This window comes from Drosophila hydei, unplaced genomic scaffold (genome assembly GCF_003285905.1).
Source record: "Drosophila hydei strain 15085-1641.00,03,60 unplaced genomic scaffold, DhydRS2 tig00008114-arrow-pilon, whole genome shotgun sequence".
Classification (NCBI taxonomy): Eukaryota; Metazoa; Arthropoda; class Insecta; order Diptera; family Drosophilidae; genus Drosophila; species Drosophila hydei.
The window spans coordinates 2,834,183-2,848,022 of record NW_022045827.1 but is presented as its reverse complement, the minus strand read 5'-3'; the positions used below and the strand labels follow the sequence as shown (position 1 = coordinate 2,848,022).

The following is a 13,840-nucleotide window of genomic DNA, read 5'->3' as shown; positions in this document are numbered from 1 at the left end:
GTAAATATTTTAACATTTATCTATTGAGGTTTAATTTGACTATTTTTTATGACATGCAGTAGCAGCTGTCTGTGGCAGTGTTGTAAAACGACAGCACGGAGGGATGAGAGCGCGAAAAATATTCAAATTATGTACAAATTCAAAGACGGAGATTATATTTCAGCGGCAACGCATACGGACTATGCCAATCCCTGGCAAACACATCGAAAACATCCGAACGCAATGTATGTTGCGTTTCATTTTCAAAATCCACATCAGCCAGCACTAGACCCACACCAGCTGTGTGTGTAAAGTACTCTCCCGACCAGTTGGAGGTGCCTATGTAGGCAACTCGCTCGGTAACCATGTAAGCATTATGATTGACACGTGTAAAGGGTATTTTCAACTGCTGTTCATCCGAAGGCACAATAAAACGGCGCTGTCGATGAAAATCAATATAAGATGTCTGTTTGAGAGTCTCCCTTTTACTTACAATTTGAATATCTACTTGATGGTTGAGTGTGGACAACTCCTGCAGCGAACGCAGATAGTTATCCTCGTTGGGATCCGAATGCTTCCACCATGAAACCAACAACTTAACAGCCACCCCTCGCTCCAAAGCTGCTTTGCGCAGAGCATTATCGATAGGTGGCCAAAATTCCAGCTTGGCGCCCACCACAATCAACGGGTAGTAATCCATCACGGCAATATGTACAAATTCCGCTGCTGTATCGATGCAGTTTAGGATGGCATCCAGATCGTGAGTACGTCCACTAGCCGTAAGTGGCGGCGGGGCACTGGATATATAGGCACGCATGGTATAGTTACTATTGATTCGAATTAGCATAGGCTGACGCAGATTGTAAAGGGAATGATAGGACCAGGGCCACGGCTTGGGTATGGCTGCAGTGCCATCGCTGCCCAGCTGCCAGTAGGATTTGAATATCTTCGACAAATCCCGTGTTAAGTGCGGACAATTCTGGGCAAGTACGCCCAGCTCCTTGACTTGGGTCAGTGAACGCCAGTCCATGTTGGCGCTGCCCAAATAGAAATGCTGTCCATCTACGATCCACATCTTAGTGTGTAAGGCACCTTCGTTGGCCAGCTTAACGGCGACCACCTGAGCGGCGCCGTAGTTGGCAAAGATTCGAGCATCCGCATGCCACGAGCTCTCCACGCTCTTGTTGAGAGCAATACGTATGCGTAATTTTGGCTTGCCCGGATCACCATTCGAGAGCAAGCGCTGGAACAGCTGTTCCCCAAGCTGGGTGCTGCTGTCATTGACATCGACTCCACGCAATGTCCAATACGGGGCAGCTATATCAATCGTTGTCTTTGCTTTATTCAACAACAGCTGCCATGCTTCGAAAGTGCTCAAGAATTTAGGACTATCGGGCGTATAGTTCAAGCCAATGGGTATCGTCTCCACCAACTGTAATTGACAAGGCAATGGCTTTTCCACGGGGGTGGTTTCGTCCATATGGCCATTTAATGTCTCCCAAGGCAACAGGAGCACAATTAATACAAGCACAAACAGTATGAGTACGGGTATAATATAGCCATGACCATAGCATAATGCGTTGCCCTCTGCCACAGCTACAGCGGGGCGCCTGCAGCATGACGTAGTCGTTGACGTTGTTGTTGACGTTGAGTTTGAATTTCGATTGGTAAATTCCGTTGCATTGGATGCATGTAACGGGACTGCTTGATAATCGATGGTTATTTCGGGCATGTACCCACGCTTACGACGGTCCGACATTGCAATGCCAAGCAGCAAAATGGCTGCACATTTCTGGTGATTTCTAATTTATGTTTTCCAACTAATATATTATTCGACCAGTTGTGACAAATGGTTGCGACCGCCCATCCACCCACGCAAACAAAACATAAAACCAGTGTTGGCTAACATTACATTTTTTTTATCGATTAACTTGTTTAGCTAGAGCTGAGCAGCAGAATGATATTGTGACGGTCACTAGTGATATTTCTATATAAAATTTTGATAAGCAGTCAGGCAAGAAATAATGCTGACAGTTATATAGAACGTTTTTTTAAATATAGATAGTTAGACAAAACATAATGCAGTTAAGATTTGTTTTGTTTGTATACAGTTAAGAGACTTGTGTTTCTTTTATCGAAATGGAGCAGTCACATCGCAAAATTTGTGCTCAGCTCTAATACCATGTCACCCTCACCGCCAGCCAACTTTTGCGATTTGCGCTCAGTCTGTGTTAAAATCTTCCGGCTGAGAGGGCTGAAAATTTTGATGTACGACTGTGTTATCATTTAAAGATCACCAGACAAAATTTCGAGTGTTTATATATAGTTGATTATTGTACGAAAAAAGTCGCGTAATTATGGCAGCGAGATTAATGAACGCTCAGGCACAGGTACGTGTTGCCAAAAAACCATGCCAAGAAAAATTCTGGAAGCGGGAACCTGTGCATCCCCACAGGCACACACACATACGCACAAGCACACGCATGCAGAAAAATCGAATTATGCTGATAACACAATTAAAGTCAAATAACAATGTATAAAAAAGTGTGCCATCAATTAAATGATACGTTTGCGTATATGCAGGAAAATTAAATGCAAATTGGAATTTTTCGCGTTGCGCTTTTCTAACCTAAAAACCAATCAAAAAGTTGTTACCTAACCGAAGTATTTTCTGCTGCTCTTATAATTTTCAAAAAAAGTAGTATATAATTTATGTGCGTGTGTATGTGTGTTTGAACAAATAAAGGTTATTGCAATGCAGTAGCAAAAAATATAAAAAAATCAATTAATTGCTACAATTGAAACAACGTGCAATGAATGTATTTATGTAAGCATCGTTATTCAACGTTGCGAGAAACCCTGCCATATATCTTAGTAGTTCTTATCTTGTGGCACTTTGATAGTATTTTTAATTATAGTATATAAATATATATGAGAGTGCATTTCGTGTGAAAGTCACGCTCTTTAAACGAATTTTTCCGTTTGAAAGACAAAAAGTAAACAGCTTAAAGTTGGGGAGATCTGAGGCATATGAAATGAGTGCAATAAAATCCCACTCCAATGCCTAGAAGTTATTGAACTTTTGACGTAATTCATTGCGTTCTCTTTATTCGTTTTGTTGTTTTTATTTTTTGATCACGTGAACTAATACTAAACGTTTAGATATGCATTGAAAGTGAAGAGTATTTGATGCTAGTGGGTTTTCCTTTCTGAGATGGTATCCATATATTATATATATATATATATATATATATATATATATATATATATATATATATATATATATATATATACAAGTACATACTCGTTATTATTGGATGAGTAGTATAAGTCCTGTTTATTAACCAAGTGGCATGGCCCGTTGTCAATAGCTATCTTATCGTTATACTATTGATACAGTTAATTAATAATATAAGCGTCCGTGATATGTTAATCAACTATTATTTATAGCGCGCCCCTATTCGAATCACAAGGTTTACGTATTGCATTAGCGATGGGCAAACAAATTATTCAACCAGTGATATATGATTAAATAGAAATATTAACTGAATTGCAACGAAATGTTTGATGTCAATAACAGTATAGTTAACATCAATTTTAATGTCAATATGTATCTTCTAAATATTTATATACTCTTGCTACAGTTGCTTAAATGTTAATTACACGTATTTATCTGTTAACATTTCTGTTAATCGACTTACAAATGTTACATAACATAACTTGTAACTGTTAAGAGTTTATGAAGCATAGAATAGATTATGACTGTTCATTAGATTTAAAATATGTTAAAGCCATAACATTTAACCGTTAGTGATTGCTATATTAGCCACTTACCTATTAAGCCACATATTTCAACCGCACCTCGATTAGATTTTATTTAATTAAATTCCATCGTGCTAATTGCTCAATTCTTTTCAAATTTGGTTTTACAGGTGTGCAAACTGGGCAAACATGTTGTGGATCCCATGTCACGTCAATTTCATGCTTCCTGCTACACCGCCTCCAAGGTGGCCCTGTCGAAATTCGACTCGGACGTCTATATGCCCTACGATAAGCTGAACAAGCGTCTGGATGTGGTGCGCAGTCGTCTGAATCGCCCTCTGACTCTGTCCGAGAAGGTTTTGTATTCGCATTTGGATGATCCGGCGAATCAGGATATTGTGCGTGGCACTTCGTATCTGCGTCTGCGTCCCGATCGTGTGGCCATGCAGGATGCCACCGCTCAGATGGCCCTGTTGCAGTTCATCTCCTCTGGATTGAAGAAGGTTGCTGTACCCTCGACCGTGCACTGCGATCACTTGATCGAGGCTCAAATTGGCGGACCCAAGGATTTGGCCCGTGCCAAGGATCTGAATCGTGAGGTTTACGACTTCTTGGCATCGACGTGTGCCAAGTATGGCCTGGGCTTCTGGAAGCCAGGCAGCGGTATCATCCATCAGATCATCCTGGAGAACTACGCTTTCCCCGGTCTGCTGATGATCGGCACTGACTCGCACACGCCTAATGGCGGTGGTCTCGGTGGCCTGTGCATTGGTGTCGGTGGTGCCGACGCTGTCGATGTCATGGCCGACATACCCTGGGAGTTGAAGTGCCCCAAGGTTATTGGTGTGAATTTGACTGGCAAGATTAGCGGCTGGACCTCGCCCAAGGATGTCATCCTGAAGGTGGCTGATATTCTGACCGTCAAGGGCGGCACTGGTGCCATCATTGAATACCACGGCAAGGGTGTTGATTCTATCTCTTGCACGGGCATGGCAACCATTTGCAACATGGGTGCTGAAATCGGTGCAACCACCTCGTTGTTCCCCTTCAATCAGCGCATGGCTGACTATCTGAAGTCCACCGGTCGCGGTGGTATCGCCTCCGAAGCCCAGAAGTTCCAGTCCAAGATCTTGTCCCCCGACAAGAACTGCGAATACGATGAGCTGATTGAAATCAATCTGGATACACTGGAACCGCATGTGAATGGTCCATTCACTCCAGATTTGGGTCACCCCATTAGCAAGCTGGGCGAGAACTCGAAGAAGAACGGCTATCCACTTGACATTAAGGTTGGCCTGATTGGATCCTGCACAAATTCCTCATACGAGGATATGGGTCGCTGTGCCAGCATTGCCAAGGACGCCATGAGCCACGGAATCAAGTCAAAGATTCCCTTCAATGTGACACCCGGCTCTGAGCAGATCCGTGCAACCATTGAGCGTGATGGCATCTCTGAGGTGTTCGACAAGTTTGGCGGCACTGTGCTGGCCAATGCTTGTGGCCCATGCATCGGTCAGTGGGATCGTAAGGATGTGAAGAAGGGAGACAAGAACACCATTGTCACCTCGTACAATCGCAACTTCACCGGTCGCAATGATGCCAATCCGGCTACTCATTGCTTTGTGACCAGTCCCGAGATGGTCACTGCTTTGTCGATTGCCGGTCGCCTGGACTTCAATCCGTTGACGGATGAGCTCACTGGCTCTGATGGCAAGAAATTCAAGCTGAAGGCACCCTTCGGTGATGAGCTACCCGCCAGGGGCTTCGATCCCGGTCAGGATACCTACACCGCGCCACCAGCTGTATGTTGAGCTTTTTCTTTTAATTGCTTATATGAAAACTAATTGAAATTTCGTTGGCTTACAGTCCGGCGATAATGTCAAAGTTGCTGTGGATCCCAAATCGCAGCGCCTGCAGCTACTGGAGCCCTTCGACAAATGGAGCGGCAAGGATTTGACCGATATGACTGTACTGATCAAGGTTAAGGGCAAGTGCACCACAGATCACATCTCCGCCGCTGGCCCCTGGTTGAAGTATCGTGGACATTTGGACAACATTTCCAACAACATGTTCATTGGCGCCACCAACTACGAGAACAATGAGATGAACAAGATTAAGAACCAGCGCACCGGCAACTGGGGAAATGTGCCCGAAGTCGCTCGCGACTACAAGGCCAACAACATTAAGTGGGTGGCCGTCGGTGATGAGAACTACGGCGAGGGCTCATCCCGCGAGCATGCCGCACTCGAGCCACGTCACTTGGGCGGACGCGCTATCATTGTGAAGTCGTTTGCTCGCATCCACGAGACAAACCTGAAGAAACAAGGTCTGCTGCCATTGACCTTTGCCAATGCCGCCGACTACGATAAGGTAAGGATATTCATTTAAAGATATAAAATGTATAGAATTGAATGTTAATTATTTATATTTTATATTTCTAGATCCAACCTACAAGCAAGATTTCACTGGTGAATCTGAACAGCTTGGCACCCGGCAAGCCCGTCGACTGCGAGATCAAGAACGGCGATAAGGTGGAAAAGATTAAGCTAAACCATACGCTCAACGATCTGCAGATCGGCTGGTTCAAGGCGGGCAGCGCTCTTAACCGCATGAAGGAGTTGGCCAAATAAGTTACTTAGTCCCCCTCTCGAGCAGCCTTACATACACACAAACACTCAAAACACACAGCCACACATATAGTTACTTATATATGCCCGACATGAAACGCAAGCAATCAAATTATGGTATTGTTGTTTTATTTAAAAAATTATTTGTTTAATTTTTTTATCTGGCGCGTTGTTTTTAAATTTTTTATTCAGTGTCGCAAATGCTAATAGTAAAAGTTATGTAATCGAAAAAATAAAATCGAGAAATTGTGAAACAGTTTTATATATATATACAATTATACATACATTAATAATTATATTTAGTTGAACTTTTGTTTTTTTGCGAATTTGTTTGCTGCGAATGCGAATAAAATTTATTGTAATATGTATGAAAAACGCAAAGAAGTTTTATGTAAATTATTATTATCAATTTGATTTGCTTTTTTGTTTGTTTTTTTCGAAGCGGACAATAAACGGACCCTAAATCTGATAATTGGAGAATTGTTGAACCATTTCCTAGTCGCAACAACCAATACTCAATGAACATTTGATTAAACTAATTGTATCAATTATGAAACTTAACTTTAGTAAGCGTTATTAAGGAAATAAATCATAGAATCAAAAAGGCTTCCCAGTTTGTCAGGCTTTTCACTTTTTTTTAGTTTTACTGATCTAAATAGTAAATGCTCAAAATTTCAGTGTGATTACATGGCTTCTGATTGGAGGTTGCCGTGCACAACTCGATCCACTTCCATAACAAATTTGACTCTCTGCACACCAACAGTTAAGCGCAAATGGCGTAACAAATTTAAGTTGCTCGATTTATACAAACAAAATGAATGCTTATGGATGGAAAACCACAAAGATTTTCTCAATTTTGAATTAAAGGATGAGCTGTGGGACCAGGTCGCTCAGGAAATGTGCTGCCATGAAAAGTCTATTCCAAAACCAGACAAATGGAGACATCTGGTTATTAAATGGCGCTACAACGTCCATTTGGAGGAACTCCACAAGCAGAAAGCCATACATTTTGACACGCTTGACGAGCTACCACGCAGACTTCGGTATTCGGACAGGATTCAGTTTTTAATCAATCACACCTTCGATCGCAAAAAGACTGTACAAGTAGGGCCGAGAGCAGTAAGTGTAAAGATGCGTAAACCAAGCTATAGGACACCTACTTGAACCACAAAAATGTATAGAGTATATTCTGAAATAATAGTAAAGAGAGAGTGTCATAATTTTGGCCAGCATCTATATTGCTTATCAGGGTATTAGGTACCCTCATGTATTATAATCATGAGGTTTACTCAAAATCTATCTGTTTCCACACACAATCATCGATAAACAATAACCGAACTATAACAATACTATTATTAGTATTACCACTATATATCATATATAGAATATTTTTTAATTCCCGAGTTTATCTATTTTCATATAACTCTCTAGCATTAATTTCCTTAGCTGACGCCTGATTCGTTAACCACAGCGCATCAAGTGGGTCTCGCTGCCAAGAGCATGCGTTTGGTCCGATGCAAGAGCAAACTTCAGACACCCTTTGGACAAAAGCTACGAACAATGGAGAAAATCCGGAATAAACGACGCAGCACAATGAGCCTATCGCCAGAGGCATTACATCGCCTGATGTAGAGATCTGAAAAACGGAATTGACCATTTGATAACTTCATCATTTTTCAGTGTATTTACACTATAATAGCCTTTCAATTTTATTACATTTCTTTTTGTTTATTGGTTTTTGTTTTTCTCTTTTAATCATAATAATTTGCTTTGCTGTGGTTTTTTTGCCATTTAAATAGTAAAACGTTTTTATATAACAATTCATAATTTTAGCTTACAATAGTGTTTCTTATGTTTTTGTGTTTTTATATATTTCGTACTTCTTACAATTTTCTGTTTTGCAAACACGATTTCTTCGAAAACAGTTTTCATGCAAATATACAACGTTCAGAACATGGTTTTGCATTAATTTAATATCTGTATATATATACATGTATATATATATAACTGTTGTGTGTATATATATGCATATATATATAAATATCTGTATAATTATGTATATAACTAAAAAATGCGTAAATAAATTGGTTTTTGTTTCTTATGTATCTTATGTGTTCTGTTATTTTCCTTTTCATAAAAGGAACAAATCGCACATGCTGATTAAACATGTTCATATTTCAATATACAGCAATATATATATATATTATATTTGCCATCTGGTGTTATTCTCTGTTTTATGTTTAACATCGTTTCGTGTTACTATTAATTACACACAATAATCGATATTATAAACCTGAATTGTTTTGTTAATATTTTGTTGGTTGTTGTGGTTTTTCTTTTTTGTTTTTGTGTAAGCGGCACTATAAATTGTATTTACGTTCTTTTTCTCTTTGTCTGTGGCCCTCTCTCAGTTGCTCTCAGTTTTGCTCAATAACTGATTTAGCCGACCCGGGATTTGAATGAGCAGCTGGCGGCATCTCTGCTATTGTCTCATGCGTCTCGTTTATATATTGTTTTTTTTAATGTTTTTTGCAATTTACCATGTTGTAGTAGTAGTTTATTGTTTCTACATATCTCTATTTCTATGAAATGGCTGTTAAAGATTTTGGTTTCGAACGCATCATTCCCACTCGGTGGTGCCGGGTGGCTTGGCTGTTAAGTCGTAGAGAACCCTCGAGATTCCATCCAATTTCGAAATGTCGCGCACAATTTGATTTAGAACCTGTAAAAATAATACATCAATAACATCTGTTTATATGAATATGAACCGTACAACGCACTTGCAATGGCAGTTGAGCAGATCCGGGCACAGCTGGCACACCAGTCATAAAATCGTTCGTTATAAATGGACGCAAGACCACTGATCTTCTGCAGGAAGGCGTACGATTAATGGGATCACGATCAAAGTGCACAGGTATCAGAACTACTGGCATTTGTGAGATTTTGCGATACAGTCCCGCTTGCATAATAATCTATTGGATCAGGAGTGAGTAGAAACATTATAATCATAATTTTATTGGTTAAATGCAACTCACCTCATTAGCTATAGCATCCGCTTGCCGGAGTTGCGCCAGCACTACAGTGTTCAGAGTTGTGTGCGTTATATCTGTAATAAGATACTGCACAGGCTCACCAAAGATGTAACAGACTCGGTTAACATTATGCAATATGCGTGGTATGATTTTGGCCAAAAATAACATATCCGCCCAGTTGGGCTCCTGGCTCGTCGTTGACAATCCAACAACGTAGCTGTAGGTGCGCTTATCACCTTGAACGCCCACCGAGCGTACCGGCAGTAGAGTAGCCTGTATGTCTGAGTTGGCAGAGATGCGCAGCAGTTCCTTTTGTTCAACTTCGCTGGTGGCGCCCGTGACGCGATTAATAAGCGCATGATTCTTTTGCAGTTTGTTCTTGTAGTCCACTATAACACGCACAATGACCTATTAACAAAGAAATTTTTATTTAGATAAATTAGAAATAAACAAGTGGGGTTTTCTGATTGCTACTCGCCTGTGTTTCTGAGTAATCCTTTTCCATATATGCTTCCTCGGCACAAAGCACGCGTATTGCCAGACCAGGGCCGGGGAACGGCTGTCGCTCGACCAATTCCGCTGGCAGGCCAAGATCATTCCCCAAGTCGCGCACCTCATCCTTGTGGAAGTCACATAATGGTTCTACGACGCGGCCAGCATTACGCAGCTCCCTGCAAAATGATTTGACACATATTAAAGAAACTTGAAAATGAAAATTCAACTGGAACATATATATATAATATATGGATAGGTGAATAACATTTAATTATATCCTTGGCACTGATGTGCAATCACTTGCCTACAACTTGTTGTAGGCTCTATTTCTTTAAAATGTTTGGCTCCAGTTATATGTTCCATATATGGATTGCTTCCGATATACATATGAATTTCTAATATTTTTCCCAAGGCATACCAAAAACAAACTAAAATATAATAATATATCTTGAATATGCTATCGCTCTACCGAATCAGATCCGTGTCATTGTGATGCGTCTTGATTGTTTCGGCATTCGTGCTGACCATATTCGATGCGGACTCAATCAAATCCGGCCGCAGCGTGCCCTGTGCCAATAAGACTTCCTCGGGTTTCAGTTTCAGCTCAGCCACCACATCGTTAGTCACTTTTACAAATATATCACCGATTATTTTTCGCTTCTCCTCTGGATTGTAGGTCTGGCATAACATGGGCGTTTCAACCACCGAATACTGGCCGGGTCGCTTCACTTGCGTGGTGCCCTTGAGGAACGTGTAGCCTTCTTTACGCACTATCAAATCAATGCCAATATCTCGCAAGGAACGCTCCACATTTTCGCTTTCGTTCTTTCGCATGAAACCTATCAGCAGAATCATGCAAAGAAATAGTTATTCAAACAGAATTTTGAGATCATATAGTGTTAATTACCATTATCCACATGCACTGCTATTATCTGGCTGGGATGCAGCGCACGTCGCAGTAATGCAGCACAAACACTTGAATCAACGCCTCCACTGACTAGCAACTTTTTAAGAAACAGTTAAATACAATAATATAGAATTATTTTAGCTTTGTAAGATAAATTACATACCAAAACTTTATTATTGCCCACTTTTTCGCGTATGTAGCGCATGCATTCCTCTTTTCGACTGCCCATGGTAAAGTTAGCCGTGAGTTCGCAAATTTCGTATAGAAAATTTGATAGCATTTGTTTGCCGTTGATAGTTAGATCGACTTCTGGATGAAATTGAACACCATAGATTCTCAATACCTCATTGTAAATGGCCGTCACAATGCGATTCGTTGACCACCCACCCACTTTCAACTTATCGCCCACTCGCTCCACGCTATCGCCATGGGTGAGCAGCACGGACTGTGTACGGCTAAGGCGACTGCAAAAGAGAAACGTTTATTAATAAACAGATCAAATAAACGAACTAACATAATGTCAAGCCACGTGTAGATCAGTTTATAAACTACGCTAAACTGAACTGTTCTTGGCTTTGGCTTTGCTCTGGCAGCATTGTATCAGCGCTCAAATAAACTAATAATTTGAAGACTTTCTTGTTGCTGCTTGATAAGATTGTGAAATGATAGTTAAAAAGCAGTCATACCTGAACAACGGGCATGACGTTTCAATATCAATATTCTGCTGTCCATCTTCGCGCACGTCAGTCTTAAGGACACTGCCGCCGAACTCTTTGTTAATTAACTGCATGCCATAGCAGATGCCAAGCACAGGGATTTTAAGTTTAAATAGATCGGGATCGTATGTGGGCGCATCTTCGGCATATACTGAATTGGGTCCGCCGGATATGATTATGCCCCGATAGCCATTATCACGTATCGTTGCGGCAGGCGTATCCAATGGCAGAATGTCCGATTCTATCAAAAGTTCGCGAACCTTGCGATCGATTACCTGCATAAATAGGTGCACAACTTTAGTATAGCTATAGCTATTAGTATTTAGATCATTTCGATGACTTACCTTGCCATACTGTGCCCCAGCATCGAGTATAACAACTTTATCGTGTCGCAGTCCATTCTCCGCTGTCGTTAGAAATATAGTTGTACTCATATCTTTATCGTTGCAGCACTGACCAGGATGACGCGTAGAAGATAGAAGGAGAGAGAGACAAAGAGAAAGATGGCGTGATTAGCAGCTGCCGTTAACAATAACTGTCATGCAATTCTCTAAAGCAGCCTAATGCAACTAGCGATATGCGCCAGATCTTTAAGCATATTTATATGCCAGCCAATATGTGTAACTGTAGTGCCATGTTTCGGGCTGCGTAATTGAAGCATGTGCTACAAGGTCGAAATTGAATTTAAAGCCATATCAAATGCAATAAACAACACATCTGTTTAACTTGGTAAGGTAACAAATGAACAACACATACCGGTAAAATCTTTTGGATCACACGTAGAATCATTCAACATGCAGACAAATTGTCAGGCCAAGTTATGCGACAATTCTACGATAGATAAACATTTCCATTTTGGTCAACAGCAATGAGTAAAAAATCTATTCAATGGGGAGGCGGCGGCGTGACAAAAAAAGGTCAAAAGGCGACGCCTTCAAAATGAATTGAGCATATATTTTTCTTTACCAGTGTGTTATGAGCGTAAGCAGTGGGTGTGGGTGAATTCGACGTAATTTAGCGGAAAACACAGATTTGTAATTTTGTTTTTGTTTTACCCCCAAATGAAAATTGCACTGGGCCATTTATTTTATTTTTCTCTGTCATCTGAGCGTGTGTGGGGGCCGGCTACTGACCGCGACAGATGACATGCAGAAAGAGCATGAGAGAGCGGGTGATGTGCGTGTGTGTGCGAGAAGAGAAGAGCGGCGCTAAAAAGGAGACATGCGAATGAAAACTCAAAACACGCGCTGCAAATGCAAAATGCCGTGGAATGCGAAAATGCGTAAAACGAAATGTACAAAAAGCAAACGGTAAACGGGCTATATTTCTAACTGTTGTTATTGTGTTTATGTGGCAACTCTATGCTTGTGCATTTTTAAAACACTTTCGGGTCAATTATACGCGTGCCCGCTTCCTTCATAGCATGCGCTTGGCAATGTTGCATTGCGATAAGCAAATGGCATTAAAAACACAAGTCAAAGGCTATCAACAAGCACCAAAAACAACAACAACAGCAAAATGCAATTTGAGATGCACTTGGGGGACACACGTGGGGAAAATGGTATTGAGCCAATCTATAACCACAAAACGACCACGATTATCTGTATGCCATGCAATTTGTAAGCGCATTCAAAAGTCGGTCAAAAGCACGCATTTGCACACGTCGAAAATGCAAAAAGGAAAAAATAAGTGTGAGATACGCGGTTAGTGGGAGGCGCTGGCTGATGTTGAATTTCTTACCTGCTTTGCTAATTGCCGGGCGGAGGTGAGGGCCTGTAGCGTAGGCAAAAAAACTTTATTCTTAAACACTAAATATACGATTTATGCTGGATGCAGTATCCCGGTTCACTTTGAGTTGATCAGCACACTTATTTTTTGCTTTTTTAGGAAAATCGGCACCGCGTCCGTCTCCGTACAAACCGCAAATATTTGACAATTTTCAGGGTCTTACGAGAGCCGCGGCAGAAGGCGCGTGGTTGTCTGATAGATATTCCTTGTTGTTAACGTTTATAAGATAAGCGGCTGGCTGCGATATAGCACTGTCCAGAGCAATAAAATTTAAATATACGGTGCTCTGCAACTAAACTTTTCGTGAATAAAAGCCGAAAGATGACATATTGACGAAGAAATTAGTGTTGGGTTGTGCATGAGCGAAAAAAACGAACCAATGGCTCAAATGAATAAAAAGTTCTAAATTATTGCAATTTTGTAGAATTTCATTTCATTTGGCATACATGTACTCATGTGCCTTATAAATTTGTTAAAGTTTTCTATAATCACATATTTATTTTAAAGCTCAAAAATAATTATATATTAATATTT

At 40.8% G+C, this 13,840-nt stretch overlaps 4 protein-coding genes and 1 non-coding gene across 5 annotated transcripts; 2 read left to right on the top strand and 3 right to left on the bottom strand.

Annotated features, from left to right (window-relative positions):
- Positions 1-64: 64 nt before the first annotated feature.
- On the bottom strand, positions 65-2,119 carry LOC111599209 (phospholipase D3). The gene is made up of 2 exons (XM_023314806.2): positions 473-2,119; positions 65-418 (listed from the first exon to the last, which is right to left on the bottom strand). Exons 1-2 carry the CDS (start codon positions 1,736-1,738, stop codon positions 140-142), a joined length of 1,545 nt encoding a protein of 514 aa, XP_023170574.2. The 5' UTR covers positions 1,739-2,119; the 3' UTR covers positions 65-139.
- Positions 2,120-2,203: 84 nt separating this feature from the next.
- On the top strand, positions 2,204-6,526 carry LOC111599207 (probable aconitate hydratase, mitochondrial). The gene is made up of 4 exons (XM_023314803.2): positions 2,204-2,369; positions 3,912-5,543; positions 5,608-6,111; positions 6,183-6,526. Exons 1-4 carry the CDS (start codon positions 2,337-2,339, stop codon positions 6,369-6,371), a joined length of 2,358 nt encoding a protein of 785 aa, XP_023170571.1. The 5' UTR covers positions 2,204-2,336; the 3' UTR covers positions 6,372-6,526.
- A 140-nt stretch (positions 6,527-6,666) lies between these two features.
- LOC111599211 lies at positions 6,667-8,055 on the top strand. The gene is made up of 2 exons (XM_023314808.2): positions 6,667-7,487; positions 7,815-8,055. The coding sequence occupies exons 1-2, from the start codon at positions 7,056-7,058 to the stop codon at positions 7,998-8,000; spliced, it is 618 nt and encodes a 205-aa protein (XP_023170576.1). The 5' UTR covers positions 6,667-7,055; the 3' UTR covers positions 8,001-8,055.
- A 691-nt stretch (positions 8,056-8,746) lies between these two features.
- LOC111599055 (GMP synthase [glutamine-hydrolyzing]) lies at positions 8,747-13,726 on the bottom strand. The gene is made up of 10 exons (XM_023314576.2): positions 13,259-13,726; positions 11,863-11,970; positions 11,489-11,793; positions 10,966-11,266; positions 10,803-10,899; positions 10,365-10,734; positions 9,879-10,071; positions 9,404-9,808; positions 9,149-9,340; positions 8,747-9,090 (listed from the first exon to the last, which is right to left on the bottom strand). Exons 2-10 carry the CDS (start codon positions 11,950-11,952, stop codon positions 8,989-8,991), a joined length of 2,055 nt encoding a protein of 684 aa, XP_023170344.1. The 5' UTR covers positions 11,953-11,970; positions 13,259-13,726; the 3' UTR covers positions 8,747-8,988.
- On the bottom strand, positions 11,318-11,451 carry LOC115483227. The gene has a single exon (XR_003944290.1).
- Positions 13,727-13,840: the final 114 nt, after the last annotated feature.